The sequence below is a fragment of the Ailuropoda melanoleuca genome, chromosome 4 (genome assembly GCF_002007445.2).
Source record: "Ailuropoda melanoleuca isolate Jingjing chromosome 4, ASM200744v2, whole genome shotgun sequence".
NCBI classification, from domain to species: Eukaryota; Metazoa; Chordata; class Mammalia; order Carnivora; family Ursidae; genus Ailuropoda; species Ailuropoda melanoleuca.
The window spans coordinates 57,672,077-57,688,121 of record NC_048221.1 but is presented as its reverse complement, the minus strand read 5'-3'; the positions used below and the strand labels follow the sequence as shown (position 1 = coordinate 57,688,121).

General features: G+C 47.0%; 1 protein-coding gene across 8 annotated transcripts in view; it reads left to right on the top strand.

Moving 5' to 3' along the window:
- Nucleotides 1–16,045, top strand: part of SLC41A3 (solute carrier family 41 member 3) — a 66,186-nt gene that overhangs the window by 33,862 nt on the left and 16,279 nt on the right. For all 8 annotated transcript variants that reach the window (XR_004624808.1, XM_034658897.1, XM_034658896.1 and 5 more), the window contains exons 3-5: nt 6,860–6,931; nt 12,200–12,344; nt 15,530–15,676. Coding sequence is in view for 7 of the 8 variants with exons in the window: in XM_034658897.1 (XP_034514788.1) it covers nt 6,860–6,931; nt 12,200–12,344; nt 15,530–15,676 (364 nt within the window). In the remaining variant the exon portion in view is untranslated. The remainder of the gene's footprint in view (nt 1–6,859; nt 6,932–12,199; nt 12,345–15,529; nt 15,677–16,045) is intronic.

The following is a 16,045-nucleotide window of genomic DNA, read 5'->3' as shown; positions in this document are numbered from 1 at the left end:
GGTGTTGAGGTCCCCTACTATTACTGTGTTCTTATCTATATGTCTCTTTATTTTGGTTAAGAGTTGGCTTGTGTATCTTGCTGCTCCCCTGTTGGGGGCATATATATTAATAATTGTCATATCCACTTGTTGAATACTTCCTTTAAGAATAATATAGTGCCCTTCTGTATCTCTCTCTATGGCCTCTAGTTTAAAATCCAGTCTATCTGATATGAGAATTGCTACTCCAGCTTTCTTTTGAGGTCCATTTGCGTGGAAGATGGTACTCCATCCCCTTACTCTAAGTCTGAATGCATCTTTGGGTTCAAAATGAGTCTCTTGTAGACAGCAAATGGATGGGTCATGTCTTTTTATCCAATCTGCAACCCTGTGGCGTTTTATGGGAGAGTTTAAGCCATTTAGATTGATAGAGATTATTGACAGATATGATTTTAATGATGCCATTTCTCTTTAAAGTCTTTGTATCGGTTGTGACTTGCTGCTCTGTATCACTCTTGGGGCCTTTTTACCTTTATAGAGCCCCCCTTAATATCTCCTGTAGGGCTGGTTTCGTGGTTACGAAATTGGTTAATGATTGGCGATTTTGGAACGTCTTTATTTCTCCATCAATTCTGAATGACAGCTTTGCTGGATAAAGGATCCTTGGCTGCATGTTTTTCTCTGAAAGAGCTTTAAAAATGCCCCCCCAAGCCTTTCTCTCATTCCAGGTCTCTGTAGACAGGTCTGACGTAATCCTGATACCTTTGCCTTGGTACGTGAGAAATTTCTTTGCCCTGGCCGCTTTCAATACTGTATCCTTGGATCTAATATTTGCGAATTGCACTATGACATGCCGTGGCGTAGGTTTGTCCTGGTTGAGCTTGGATGGGGTCCTCTCTGCCTCTTGGACACGAATGCTTGTTTCCCTTGCTAGATTAGGGAAGTTTTCAGCTACAATTTGTTCAAATATCTCTTCTAGACCTCTGTTTTTCTCCACCCCTTCAGGGATGCCGATGATTCTGACATTGGATCGTTTCATAGAGTCAGTAATCTCCCGTAATCTACATTCGTGGGCGTGGATTTTTTTAAGACCAGCTTCTATTTTCGTTTTTTCTTCTACTAACCCATCCTCCAATTCGCTAACGCGTTCCTCTGCCTCGGTGACCCTGGCCGTCAGAGCCTCTAGTTTTGACTGCATTTGGCTCATAGAATTTTTAATTTCTGTCAGATTCGCTCTCATTTCTGCCCTTAGGGATTCTATATTCTCAGCAACGCTTTCTCTGATGCTTTTTTCAAGTTTACTCATCATCTTGACCATTGTTGCTCTGAATTCCATTTCTGATAATTGGGATACATCCATATGTATTAATTCTGTGGCCGAGGCCAATTCTGTGGCAGAGGCCACAGACTCATTATCTTTTCTTTGCTGGGGGGGACTTCTCCTTCTCGTCATTCTGATGAAGAGAGATTGCAGGGTTGTCCAGAGCCCAAGTGTTGACTGGGACCCAGGCCGTGCGCCCTTGTTTTATAGAGATCTTAGGGATGTGGGCTTCTTCCTTAAAGAGTTTATTTATTTATTTGAGAGAGAGAGAGACAGTCAGCAAGAAAGGGAACCCAAGCAGAGGAGTGGGAGAGGAAGAAGCAGGTTCCCGGTGGAGAAGCCCGATGAAGGACTCCTTACGGAGCGTTGTGATCACACCCTAATCCGAAGACAGGTGCTTGGTGACTGCGCCACTCAGGCGCTCCGGGTTGTGGGCTTCTTGATTTTTCAGCCTGCCTTCTGGGGGAGGGGCCTGCCTGCAGGTACTCAGAAAACCCTGTTTGGGTAGAGTCTCTGTGTCCCTTGCGAGGGGGGATGGGGATGGGCACCCTGTGAGCCGGTATTTCCGGGCTTTTGTTCTCTGGCGGCTTTCCCTGGCGGTTTGCTATGCCTCTTCTGAGAGAGCAGCAGCGGCTGAAATTCAGCCTCTGTCTCAGAACAGAGGGATCGCGGATCGTTCTCCACTGATGTTCTGGCCACTTTAACTCTGTTTCTGTTGGTGCTGCTCAACCCTGCAGCATCCCGGGCTGTGCGCCCCACACCCGGCGTCCCAGCCCTCACTTCCAGGGCCGGCACGTCTCTGTCCTTTGTGTTTCCAACCCCGCCAGCCGCCAGCCGCCCCGCGCGGGCTCCCGGAGCTCCCCGTCTCAGTCTGGTGTCTCACGGGTGCTGACCGCGAGTCCGCCTGCTCCCCCGTGCAGGTGGCCCTCCAGCCGCCAGCCGCCCCGCAGACACTCCCGGAGCTCCCGGTCTCCGCCTCGATCCAGTGAGCACACCGGAGCTCCGGAGCTCCGTGAGATGCTTGGTGGTGCACGCTCCCGGCTCACGGACTCAGTCTGCCGTTTCCAGAGTGCGGGTCCGCGGTCCGCCCGCTCCCCGGTGCAGGTGGCCCGCCAGCCGCCCTGCGCGCGCGCTCCTGGAGCTCGCGTTCTAAGTCTGTTGTCTCGCGGGTGCCGTCCGCGAGTCCGCCTGCTCCCCCGTGCAGGTGGCCCGCCAACCGCCAGCCGTCCCGCGTGCGCTCCCGGAGCTCCCTTCTCAGCCTGCTGTCTCAAGCGTGCGGGTCCGCGGTCTGTCCGCTCCCCCTTGCAGGTGGCTACCGCTTCCCGGCGCCCTGACACGGCGGCTCCCTCCCCCTTCTGTTTAGCTTCCGATATCTGTGCGCGGTTTCACGGCTCCCCGCTTCGTACCTCGATACTCAGCGCTGGAGATGTTCATTTGTAGAGATCCAGATGTATCTTCCTGCGTCTCAGGCTGATTCCGTGGATATTCCTGCTGGTCTGGTACCTATCCAGCTCAACTCAGGGGACCGGCTGAAAAAGGTGTCCCCTACTCCTCTGCCATCTTAACCTCCTCCCAGATCTTGGTTTCTGATACCATTCTTCAGTAAAAGGAGCCAGTATTCTTGGGAAAATATCTCATTCTAGAGCAGGGGCAGGGGGAGAGAAAATACAAGATGTGCCTGAAGTATCTGATAATGCCAGAAAGCAAGGAAGTACTGAATGGCATGTGGGTGCACGTCAGAAAGAAGCAGGATCCAACCTGAATGAGCTCCCAGTGCCCACAGCTGGAATAATGTTAGCAACAAAATAAATAAAATAGAATTATGACCTCAAGAATAAAATACATACCCGTGAGTCCAATCATACCATATAAATAAATTATTAAGTCAATAAATAAATGGGGAGAAGGGACAACTCTATCTTAGAGAAACATTTAAGTTAATAAATGTAAATAAAATGAAGTATTAAATCACCATTGGAATACCATAGTGATCGCTGTCCCTGGCAAAGTTCACTGATGAATTAGGGAGTGGCATTTTAAGGAGAAATAGGATCTTTGCTTGGCCCCTCAAACTATCTCCCCAAATCCTTGTGAATGGCAATGGTAGTTTGTGGATGTCCTCAGTCTTTGATACTCTGTTCTCTAGGAGCTGAAGCTTGATTCCCTCCCCTTGAGTATGGACTGGACCTAATGACTCACTTTGAGTATGAGAAGGGAAACATAGTAGGTTTATAGTGGAGAATCCTGGCAGACACCACCTTAACCAGTTAACACCACCTCTGATCAGCCTTGTTGGTATCACACCCCTCCATGTAAGATACCACACAAGAAGGAGGGCACTACACCTCTGCAGTGTGATTTCCCTCAAAACCCATAACCTCAGTTTAATCATCAGGAAACACAAGACAAACCCATTTGAAGGACATTCTACAAAATAACTGACCAGTGTGTTTTTCAAGAGTGTCAAGGTCATGAAAGACAGTGAAAGGTGTAGAACTGTCACAGATTGGAAGAAACGAAGGGGACATGATGACTAGCTACACGGGCAGCCTGAATTGATATTCTGGGACAGAAATAGGACACTGATGGAAAGACTTGGGAAGCCTGAATATGTTCTTTCATTTAGGTAATAGTATTGTAGCAGTGTTAATATCTCAGTTGATAATTCCCATGGTTGTGTGGGCTGTTAACATCAGGAGAAGCTGGGTGAAGGGTATACAGAAAACTATTAACTTTGGAACTCCTCTGAAGTCTAAAAAGATTTCAAAATAAAAAGTTAGGATTGTCTTTCCCTACCCTCCAGTTTGATTAAGGAGAAGGGTAGTAAAACATTGTACTCCGTCTTAATCCAGTAAGTATTTTCTTCTTATTGAAAAATAGTTGGTATATTTTTTATTGGAAAAAAATATTTTAAAAAATGACAAATTGTTCTTGTGAATAGACTAGGTGTCCTTCTGAAGATATAACTCACTGGATAAGTCAGGATTCTGGCAGGGGAGAGGTGGCACATACTGATGGGAGTTGAGCAGTGTTCAATGAAGAGTTTATTGACCAAGTTGTGGGCAAGGTTATAGGAAACCACAAAGGGGCAGTGAAGCACCCAGGACTGGTAACAATGGGAAGTGATGATCAGTGTAGGCCAAAGGGGCAAGAGGAGGGGGTGGGGATGGTTCTCAGAACCCTGGAGAGTTGAACCTACAGCTATAGGAGAGGGCTGTCTGGCTGGCACTGAAGGTCTGTGTGGAAGAACACAGCCACGGGGCAGTGGGAAGTGCACAGAGATACAGATACCCCACCCTCACTCTTGCTGTCCTGCCAATGCCTTTCTGTGTCTCCCCATAGACCAGGACCAACCCAAAACAATAGGGCAAGGGAGCTTGTACATGCAGCTCTGTGGGTCAGCCTTCCAGGCACAATCCAGACCCAGAAGTGCCTGGAGGTTATTTGTCATCATCACTGTCTGAATCAGTGAAAGCAGCCTGTTTGATGCAGCCAATAAGGAAAGATTTAGAAGACCTAGAACTTAGATAGCATCCCATAGGATTTCATGTAGAAACCTATACCAGCAAGACATTAAAAGACATTTTAAAATGTTCAAGTGTATATGATCTAAATTCCCATTTGGGAAGGGCCCCCTACCAAAGCTCTTCTGCTGAGATGAATCTAAGTTGGTCTCTATAATAGATGCCTCAACTCCCCACTGATTTTCTTTTTTCTTTTTTTTTTTTTAAAGATTTTATTTATTTATTTGACAGAGATAGAGACAGCCAGCGAGAGAGGGAACACAAGCAGGGGGAGTGGGAGAGGAAGAAGCAGGCTCATAGCAGAAGAGCCTGATGTGGGGCTCAATCCCATAATGCCGGGATCACGCCCTGAGCCAAAGGCAGACGCTTAACCGCTGTGCCACCCAGGCACCCCCCCACTGATTTTCTTTTTGCATTCTTAGCAAGAAGCCACTGAACCTATGCTTGGACTGGTTTTGTTGCTCCGGCTCCCAACATCTCTGGCACTGCCACTGCAGCGTAAAGCAGTGTCCATATACCTTGATGGAGACCTGTCCCCTAGGGCCATGGTTTATCCTGCTGGTTTATCCTGCTGGCCTGGTCCTCACTGTCTTGCCCTGCTTCCTTCCCTACCTTTTACTGCTTGGTCAATTCCCCACAGTTCTGGAAAATGGACCATCTAATGATCACACCAAATCCCACCACCATCCTGAACTATCTCAGCATCCACATGGATAACTCATCCCAAACCGAAGCCTCCCAGTTTTTGGACGGCTTCATCTCCAGTGACCTTCTCCTCCATTCCACCTCAGATGCCCAGGCCCCTCATCTGGCTTTGAAATGCTTAGACACACTCCAAAATCCTATTTACTTCACATCCCACCTCTTCTCACAGCTTCCTTCCCTCAGGTGCTCTTCTTCCCTCATCTCTATGAGGTCTGTAAGCTCCCCAGCCCTCCACTCCTCTTCCCACACCTCTTGGCATCATTCGCTTTTCTGTTCAGCCTCAGCTTGGAAATATAACATCTTGAGGAAGGAATGCCTTTCTGATTCATAGTCAGAGGTCATGGGCCAATAGCACTCTTTATCTGATGAGTACCAGGGTTTGAGTCGGCTGATCGATAGGAAACAGCAAATGGGCACATTGAGTCCAGTGAGCACCTAGGCCAGTGGGGAGCAGAGAGGGGAAACGAGCTTGTTGGCCTCATGTGTTTGGTGTGTGGCCAGCTCTGTGGCTGTGTTCTGCTTCACCTTAGTCCCTTGTCCCTGTGAATACCCCTAGGGTGGGTATTAGTCTACCTTTGTGAAGAGTCACCTGGGGCTCCATGATTGTTCCATGCTGTGTCCAAGGTGTCCTTCATGCTGAAAACAAAAGCATCCCTTTATTTGTTCATGAAAAGTAATTCCATTTTCCCCTTGGAGTTCAGGAACTTAATGAACTCAGTACAAAGGAGCTAGGAAAATACATTTATCTACATCTTGAATTTTGCTGGCAAGTGCTATGAAGTTAGGAGCTGATTACCATCTTTAAAGGAGAAAATCGTATTTCTGATCTTGTTTTTTTATCCTCAGAGAAGGACTTAAGCATTTCTTAAACAAGATGATTTGCAGACGTCGTGTTGGGGTGGCTAGTGGTCATCTGAGATGTGAGTTGCTAGACGGGGGAGAAGGGAATTGTAGGTGTTGCGGAGAATGTGGCTGAAGACCAGCCTGAGGGCCCAAGCTGGCTTCCCAGCAGGAGTCCTTCCCATGCTGCCTGTGGGTGAGCTTGAGAGTCAGGGGGCCCTGAAATTGTTGGTGACACTTAACCTCTGTGTGCTTACATACTTGAGCATGGGAGAGATGGTCTATGACACTTTCTTATTCTCAAAGGGACTTGTGTCCTTACCTTCCCCACCCCCAGTCAGTTGTGAAAGCTGGGCAGAATAATTTGTTCTAACGTCAATGAAATGATATTTGCTGATTTCTCTCCTGAGAGACTGCCTTTTCCAGGAAGGCTTTGCCTGGCTTTATGACCACCCAGACTTACCCTTTGTCCTTTTTTCCTCCATCCTAGGCCAACACTGGACAAATTGATGACCCCCAGGAGCAGCACAGAATTATCAGCAGTAACCTCGCCCTCATTCAGGTGACTCTCCCCTTTGTCTGATTGATGAATCTCCTCCCTGCTTTTGAATCTGCAGCCAGGGCTGCTCCAGGTAGGAAGGGTGAAGACTAAGTGAGCCCTTGTCCCTGCGCTCTGGTCTGAACTTGGGGAATGGGCCACCCGTCCACCCCACACCCATCAGACCACACTCATATGGCAGCTGGGGCTCATCCCAACTATAGGGTACCAGCATGTCCACCTGAAAGTAGATACCTCTTCTGGGAACCCAAGGTCTCTCCAGTGTCCCCAGTCCCTTCTTTTCAAGACAGGCTTATTGAAAGATTTACCTATACTTGCTCGGTCCTCTTTCTTATAGCCTAGACAGAGCTAACAGCTTTCTCTTCCCATTATCTTGACTCAAGCTCTGCTTGCCAAGGTCACTGACATCCTAATTGGTCTACCCTCTGATTGCCTCATACAGGTGATCCTACTTGTTCTCTCTAGAGCATCTGCAATTCTTCCCGCCCGGAGGTCCCTCCATGGCTGCACTCCTGCCTCTCAGCCTATTCTTTCTCAGCCTTTGTAGGACACCCCACCCCCCATGCCTTTGTCCCTTAAATGCTTCATGCTCGTTCAAATTTGTACCTCCTTCTAGCAGACCTTAGTTGGGCTAAGTTCTCATCCAAGGAGTTTCAAATATTACAGAGTCAGGAAGCCCAGGGCAGGGGGAGACTGGGAAGAAATTGGCTCAAGGTAAGAGAGGAAGTGGCTTCATCCAGAACCTTCTGGGCTTTTCTGACTGGGGGCAGCCTGTGGCCACACAAAGAACCTGGACTCAGATCAGACAGGCCTGGAGTTAAGGCTATCATTTATCAACTGGGTGGCCTTGGACAGAACACACAAGACATGCTTAGCCGTATCTCCCTGTCCATCAAATTAGGAGGATACCCACTTTACCTCTCACCTGGGTTCCAGAGCCCCTGTTTCTAGCTCTCCACTGGGTATCTTCATCTACCTGTCCCAGAAACATCCCCGAAACAGCTTAGCCGGATCTAGCCTCATCACCTCATCTCCTCATACTCACCTCTTGTGAAGTCCCCAACCCTGAAGAGTCTGATGGTTGAAAGCTCATTCTGGGGGTCGACCAGCTGGAGGCCCTTGGGCAAGTCACCTCACCTTATCTATAAGATGGACCGTTATGAGGTTTCAATCATGGAAGGCTGTGACACCTGGCCAGCATGTGGTAATCTCCCAATCATGGTTGCTGTGCCCATTAATCAAGCTAGAGACCAAGTCACCCTCAGCATCTCTCTGCTCCATATCCTTACGTCCAGTCCTGAGGAGTCTGCCTCTGAGCTGTGCTCAAATTAGCCCTACTTCTCCTCTTCCTTGCCTTGGCCTCTTGGTCTCTGACCTCACTGACTGCAAACCTCTTCATTGTTCTAACTGCCCCAGGCTTCTTCCTCTCTAGCTCTCCTCTGCATGGCCACCTGAGTGACCTTTTCTAAATCCTAAAGCTGATCACGCATCCTCCTCCTGAAGCTCCCTGGTTGGTTCTTCTTGTCCAAGTGTGGGCCCGGCCCAGAGGCACTCCTGGTCTGGTCCTGTCCTCCTGCAGTCTCTTGTCCCCCATCCCTGCTGCTTTTGCATGTGTGCTTGTCTCTCCTTGGAATGTCCTTTCTCTTCTTGTTCTCCTAGCAGTGAAGCTCCAGTCAATTCCAGCCTGACACTGGCTACTCTCTGGGGCCTTGTTCAAGCTGCTGGGGCTCCCCTGGTTGCAATTCTGTGTTTAGATGTGTGCCTTCTCTGTTTGAGCTGAGTCACATGGGCCAGGACCCCGGCCTGTGGCTGAAGAGCTTTGGAGATTAAATGAGATGCTCGTGATGCCCTTAACAGAGGGTTGGACAAGGGGCAGGTAATAAATGCCTCAGCTACAAGTCACCAAATCCTTGTCCATATGCATGTACATTTCCACATGATTGATTCTCAGCAAACATTGATTAAGTCCCACTCAGCCAGGCACTGGCCTGGCACGTTGTCCTGATCATAGCATGGATATAATTTTGTCTCCTCCATTTTTTAAAAAGCTTAACATTGAATCATAAGTGGTACAATAAATTTCATAATTGAACTTTTAATAACTTTATCAAAAATATACCAAGTGATATTTACCAACTGGTAGGGCCCAAGCCACGAGGAGCTGGTCCAGCAGGGCTAATACCAACTGTCCAGACTCAGCCCTGTTCCACTTCATGCGACTGTCACCACGAGGGTACACCTGCAATTGTTTGTAGGTGTCTACTTGATAAATTATACTGCAATGAAAGTATTCTCTTTTGCATGAATTTCTTTTTTTTAATGTTTTTTTAATTATATTATGTTAGTCACCATACAGTACATCCCTGGTTTTTTGATGTAAAGTTCGATGATTCATTAGTTGCGTATAACACCCAGTGCACCATTGCATGAATTTCTTAAGAGAAGTTCCCACAAGTTCATAAGGTATGAAAAATTTGAAGTTCTAGATTTTTTTCCAAAAGCATTATAGAATATTTGAATTCTTAGTATCAAATAATAGCACCAGTGTTAATATTTCAATTATTAGTTTCTCTATAACCTCACCAGCATTGAAAGTATTCTTCTGAATGACTTTCTGTATTTGCCATATATATGTGTCCATAGACAATATATGATACAACTTTCTGTGTTAAGAGTTAGAAGTATTGTACTGTATATATAATTCTGTAACTTGTACTTTTAAGAGTGACTTAATGAATGGAAATCACTGAGAATAGGAGATAGTGAGCACTAGGTAAATATCAGCTCCAGTCATCATTATTATGTGGTTCTTTGTACACATGTGCGAATGTTTTCCTGGGAAAATGTTACATCATAAAGTATGTGGATAAATTTCAACCACATCCCCTTCCCCCAAATTCCTATACCAATTTTACCACATCTATGTATAAGAGAACCATTTTCCCATATATTTGTCAATGTGTGTTTTATGTTATCAACCTTTTAAATTTTAATTTTACCTAGTCTGATGGATAAAAATAGTGTATCCCATCCATGCATTGATTCATTCATTGATTGGATGAGCACAGATGAGGGCTGAGCACGTGCTGAGGGACCCTAGCAGAAACTAAGATGGCACTGACCTTTTAGTAGAGGAAGACCAACATCAGTTACAAAGAAATAAGACCTACTATCAAATTGGAATTTCATTTTAAATTTTCCTGATTATTCAGGATGTTGGTCACATTTTTGTGTGTTTCTTAGCCATTTGTATTTCCTTTTCTGTGAGTTGTCTATCCATACCCCTTGTACATTTTTCTATCAGGTTGTCTTTTTTTTATAATAATTTTTTATTATATTATGTTAGTCACCATACAGCACATCCCTGGTTTTTGACGTAAAGTTCGATGATTCATTAGTTGCGTTGAACACCCAGTGCACCATGCAATACGTGCCCTCCTTACTACCCATCACTGGCCTATCCCGTTCCCCCACCCCCCTCCCCTCTGAAGCCCCCAGTTTGTTTCCCAGAGTCCACATCAGGTTGTCTTTTTTAAAAAGTTGCCATTGATTCTTAAAATGGACTTTGTTATTTTGATCGCTAATGCTTTATTAGTTATAAATGCTGGAGATATTTTCTCCAGCTCTCTCTCCATCTTTGAATTTCTGGTATCACATAGTAGTCATACTTGGATTTGTATACATTTATGTCTGTTTTTCTTTATAGATTTTACTTGTTACATCTTCAGGAGTCCCTCTCTAACCCAAAATCTGAAACCTAATATTCTATATTTTCTTCTATTTCACACTTGAGATTTTATGTTTAGTGGTGTGTGTGTGTGTGTGCGCGTAGTATAAAGCAGGAATATATTTTTCCCCCAGACAGATATCCACTTTTCCTTTCCCTGTTTTTTCAGTATCCACCCATTCCATACTGACTTGAAATGCCACCTTTATCATTATTACATTTTTATATATTAAATTTTCATATATTCATGATATTATTCCTGGACACCAGTCTGTCCTGCTGATCTGTTTTTCTGTTTCTCTGCCAATACCATCATGTTTTAATTACTATAGCCTTAAAACTACGTATTGTTAATGAATGTCCCAAAACTCCCTCTTGATCTTTTTTTCTCAAATTGTTTTGGCTATTCTTGCACATCTACTCATTTTTGTGAAACTTAAGATGAGCTGTCAAATGCCATGAAAAAGCTCGTTGGGACTTTGGAATTATATAAGTTAACTTGGGGAGCATTTTTCATCCATGTTTATGGTAGAGTTCTCTGTTTATTCAGCCTTTTTTAACAGTATGTTTCCGTTTCCATTAAGACATTTGAATTACATTTGACCCTTGTGACAACACAGGGTTTGACCTGTGCAGGTCTGCTTCTATGCAGATTTGTTTCAATAAATACAGTACCGTAAACGTATGACTCCTTATGATTTTCTTAATTTTCTTTTCTGTAGCTTACATTATCGTAAGAATACAGAATATAATACATGTAACATACAAATTATGTGTTAATCAACTTTGTGTTATGGGTAAGGCTTCTGGTCAACAGTAGGCTATTAGTAGTTAAGTTTTGGGGGAGTTGCAGGTTATACACAGGTTTTCACCTGCACAGGATATCGGTGCCCCAACGCCTGTGTTGTTCAAGGGTCAACTGTACTGATAACAGGTGCCAATATTGTTACTCAGACCTGGAACACCTCATGGTACTGGCCTGAGTGAGCAGCAGAGATGTCCCCACTGAGATGAAATGAGAACTGCAGCTGGGATGGGGGAGAATGTAGAGAAAGGGGGCACCAGCATGCAGAGCGAGTGCCAAGGAAAGAAGGCAGGGAGAGAGATGGAACGTGTGCACAGAGGCTTCCAAGGTGTAGCTGTGGATCCTGGAGTGTTTCCACATTGGAGGGGAGACTGGCTGTCTGTGTAGGTGGAGACTACAGAGCACTTTTGCCTAGAGCAGTGAGAGGAGCCACAAGCAAGAGACTGGTGGCCATTGGCCAAGGGCTGAGTAGAAGATGATTTCGTGAAGTAAGATGGCATTGAACTATTTGCAGAACAGGAAAACGGTAGTTTTCAAGGGAGTTGTATTGAAGCAAGGTGTTAGTCTTTGTTTTTCCCAGGTTAGAGGGGCCATTGGCAGATTTTAGATTAAGGGAAGAGAGGTAGTGGTGAGTGGCAGACTGACCTCTCAAGATCAAAGAGGAGGCGTAGTGAAAGGCAGGGAGGAGCATGGATGGCCAGAGGCACCTTCCTCATGTTTCTGATTTCTGCCCCAACAGGTGCAGGCCACCGTTGTGGGGCTCCTGGCTGCTGTGGCTGCCCTGCTGCTGGGCGCTGTGTCTAGGGAGGAGTTAGACTTTGCAAAGGTGGAGTTGCTGTGTGCCAGCAGCGTCATCACTGCCTTCCTCGCTGCGTTTGCCCTAGGTGAGCTGTGCCCCAACCCCAGTGACCACCCCCTCCTGGCTCTCTCTGCCCCTATTTGTCAGTGCTCTGCTCTCAGCTCTTTGGTTTCAATTCCTTGAGATGTGAAATGTGGGAGCACTAATGATGGAGCCTCACATATCCTTCCAGGGGATGGGGGGCAGCCTGTTGGGTTACCAAGACCCACCTTAAAGGTGAGCAGGGAGGATAATGAGTCCCCTTGTAGGCAGGGGGTGTGTGCCAGAGTGAGCTACCCACTCCACTTCTCTTCCCTCTGCTTGTTTAAAGAACAGTGTGTCTACTGACTCAGTAGACACATTCATCTCTTCTTCCATCATGCATCCATCCATTCATTCATTCACTTACTCATTCAGTCTTTAAACATTTCTTGAGCACAGCTTGCATATGGGCTTGTGGTGGGCTCTGGAGTCTGCAGTCATGGTGGAGAGCAAGGCTCAGGTTTTGACTTCAATTTCATCTCTGCAGACAAGTCTTTTTGGACAGCCCTTGCACAGGTTCCATCCTCTGCCCTTCTTCCCAGCTGCCACCACGCTCTTCTGCGCCATGCACCTGTTTTCCTTATAGAGCACTTGTGAAAATCTGTGATTATCCACTTTCTTCATTAAATGTCAGGTCCTCAGAGAGAGGCCCTGCTTCTCCAATTCTGTTCCTATCACACTGCCTGCCACACATCAGATGCTTTCTACATGTCTGCAGAAGGTGGGAAGACACAAGCGTTGGTAGATATAACCCTGTTTTCAGGGAGCTCATGCATGTCAGTGGCAACCACAGTGACTGGGCAATTACTGTAGAATGTCACCCATTCGCTCATTACTCAGTACTCACTGAGTGTCTACTGCGTGCCGGGCGCTGTTGCAGTGCTGGGGATGCTCTGGTGAGTGCGCTGTTCTGTGATGTTGCTATTCTGGTGCAGACTGAGACATCCATACACAAGCACATGGAGAATTTCAGCAAAGTGCCAAGTGTCTCCTTTCTGAGCCCTCTCTGATCAGCTTTCAAGGGGTAGCCCCCATTCTCAGTCATGCTTTCTTTTCATGTCCTGTTTGTTTACTTCAAATGCTTGTTCACTTACTTGTGCACTGTCTGTTCCTCCACTGGACAAGCATTTACTGTGTGAGTACAGAGCCTGATGGTTATTTTAATTACCTAAAATAGGCATATTACCAGCTCCTAAATGTTTGCTGAATGAATGGGCCTTATTCTGGTTCTCTTCTGGACTGCGAGTCTGTCTCTTGCAAACCATGTGCCAGTACAAGAAGGAATAAGTGAAAACTATGAATTGGATTTGCATTTACATTTCTGTCCCCCACCTGACTGCTCACGAAACCCCTTTGAGCTTAGCGTTCTGTAGATGATGTGCTGGACTATTTGGTGGTTTCTGTTCCTTCCTGTGCTAGCATGTATAATCAGGAGGGAGGGGAAGAGTGCAGAAACCCAGGAGCAGATTCACAAACTGTGCTTCCCTGGGTAGGATGTGTGCTCCTGGCCAGGTGCCTGTACCAATCTGGCCAAGGAAAGAGCAGGATGGGTACACCACACCTTCTGGAGAATTAGAGCCCAGGGATACTTGACATGAAGTCTCCTCTGAAACAACACAATCAGATGATTCAGGAGGCCAGTCGTGTTCCTGTGGGGCCCTGTAGAGAATGCCATTGATAGCTCCCCATTTTACTGATGAGGAAACTGAGGCTCAGAGATGGGGCAGAGCTCAGCAGCATGGACGTAGCCGGGTTGTCCAGAGATGTGTATAAGTGCGGAATCATTGCTGGTGGCTCATCGTGTGACCTCCACGTGACTGTGCTGTAAAGCCAGGTGGTGGTGGTGGTGGATTTTAGTAAGTGCTCTCAAACCAGTGATGTCTGTGTAGTCCCTGTGGGGTTGTTACCACATTGCCAGCCGTGCAGACTCAACTTCACGTAGAGTTGACATTTCAAAAGGGAGAAAGTAGCTATGACCTGGTCATGAAATGGGGCACAAACTGTGGCCAGTTATGGCAGTGTCAGTATGGCATTGAGGTGATAATAATAATTTTATTTAGAGTTACAGAATACTGGGTAAAGTGTTAAAACACTTCTTTTTTTTAATATTTTTTATTATATTATGTTAGTCACCATACAGTACATCCCTGGTTTCTGATGTAAAGTTCGATGATTCATTAGTTGCGTATAACACCCAGTGCACCATGCAATACGTGCCCTCCTTACTACCCATCACCAGTCTATCCCAATCCCCCACCCCCCTCCCCCTCTGAAGCCCTCAGTTTGTTTCCCAGAGTCCATAGTCTCTCATGCTTCACTCCCCCCTCTGATTACCCCCCCTTAAAACACTTCTTAAAAGACCCACATGAGATGCTGTTGGATTAAGTCCTAGACAGTGGCTGAGGGCTAGAAGACAACACATGACCGTGGCCTCAGAACACAGGGTCGGGGCCGAAAGTAGGACGCGGGAAGGTCTCTGGTGCGGCACCTGAAAATCCACCCGCAGCCCCACTGGTGGAGGCCACCTGCTGCCTGCACCCAGCGGTGGCCCTGCTGGGCTCCCGAGATGGGCCTGTTCCCCAGATATGTGGCCCCACCGACAGTACTGTACTACAGTCCGCACCAGCTTCCCCTTCCTTCCCTCCCTCTCTCCCACCCTGGGTGACCTGCACACCATCCTGCAGCTCTCCCGGCATCCCCGTCTTTCGCCATCACCCCCTTTCACAGGCTTTGCCCCTAACAAACCTCTCACGTGGCTCATCCCACCAAGGCACCTGTTTCCCCAGGGACTCCAGTGGACACAAGAGGCTGTGCTCTGCCCCTGGTGCTCCATCATTCAGAGCAGTTTTGGAGTCATCTTCCCTGCAGAGAGGGGCTGTGAGCTTCGTGTCTATAGTTCCAAGTGGTTTGGGAGCCCAGGAATCATCTCCTTCCTATCTCTCCCATGGGTTTGAGTGTATCATCAAAGCTTTCAGGCTGCTTCTTGGTGTCACACCCACAAGTCACTGGGTCCACCTCATCCCACTTCCCACCACCGCACTTTTCTCAGGCTCCAGCATAGCAGTGAAACTGAGTGTCAGGGCAGCCTGGCTCCAGGCTAGGTCTGTGTGGATAGAGGCGAGTTACTGAGCAGCTTCCTGACCACCTTCTCATCTTGTGCTTTGAGTCTCCTCCGTCTCTTCTCCGCAGGAATGCTCATGGTCTGTATAGTGATTGGCGCTCGGAAGCTCGGACTCAATCCAGACAACATTGCCACGCCTATTGCTGCCAGCCTGGGAGATCTCATCACGTTGTCCATTCTGGCTTTTGTCAGCAGCTTCTTCTATAAACACAAAGGTAGGGGGTGCCCCAGGGAGGAGGGGCCCACAAGCAAGCCTGGGTCTGACATCCGCACCCAGCTTGCAGCATTCAGATCAAGCACCCTTCAAACAGAAAGGAACCCATGGGGTCTGTCGTGGGATCAAAAATCCTACTTTTCCAGAAGCAAAGCCTGAGGTCATTCAACAAACGTGAGGTGTTCTCCAGAAGCTCTCCCAACCACTCAGGTCAACAGAAACGTTGTGAGTCTCCCCTTTAGGGTGAATGCAGAAGGAGGCCAGGGAGGGCTGGAGTCGAACAGAGTTCCACGGGAAGGCAGTTCACACCGGACACATACAAACCACCCGGAGGCAGTTCACACCGGACACGTACAAACCACCCGGAGGC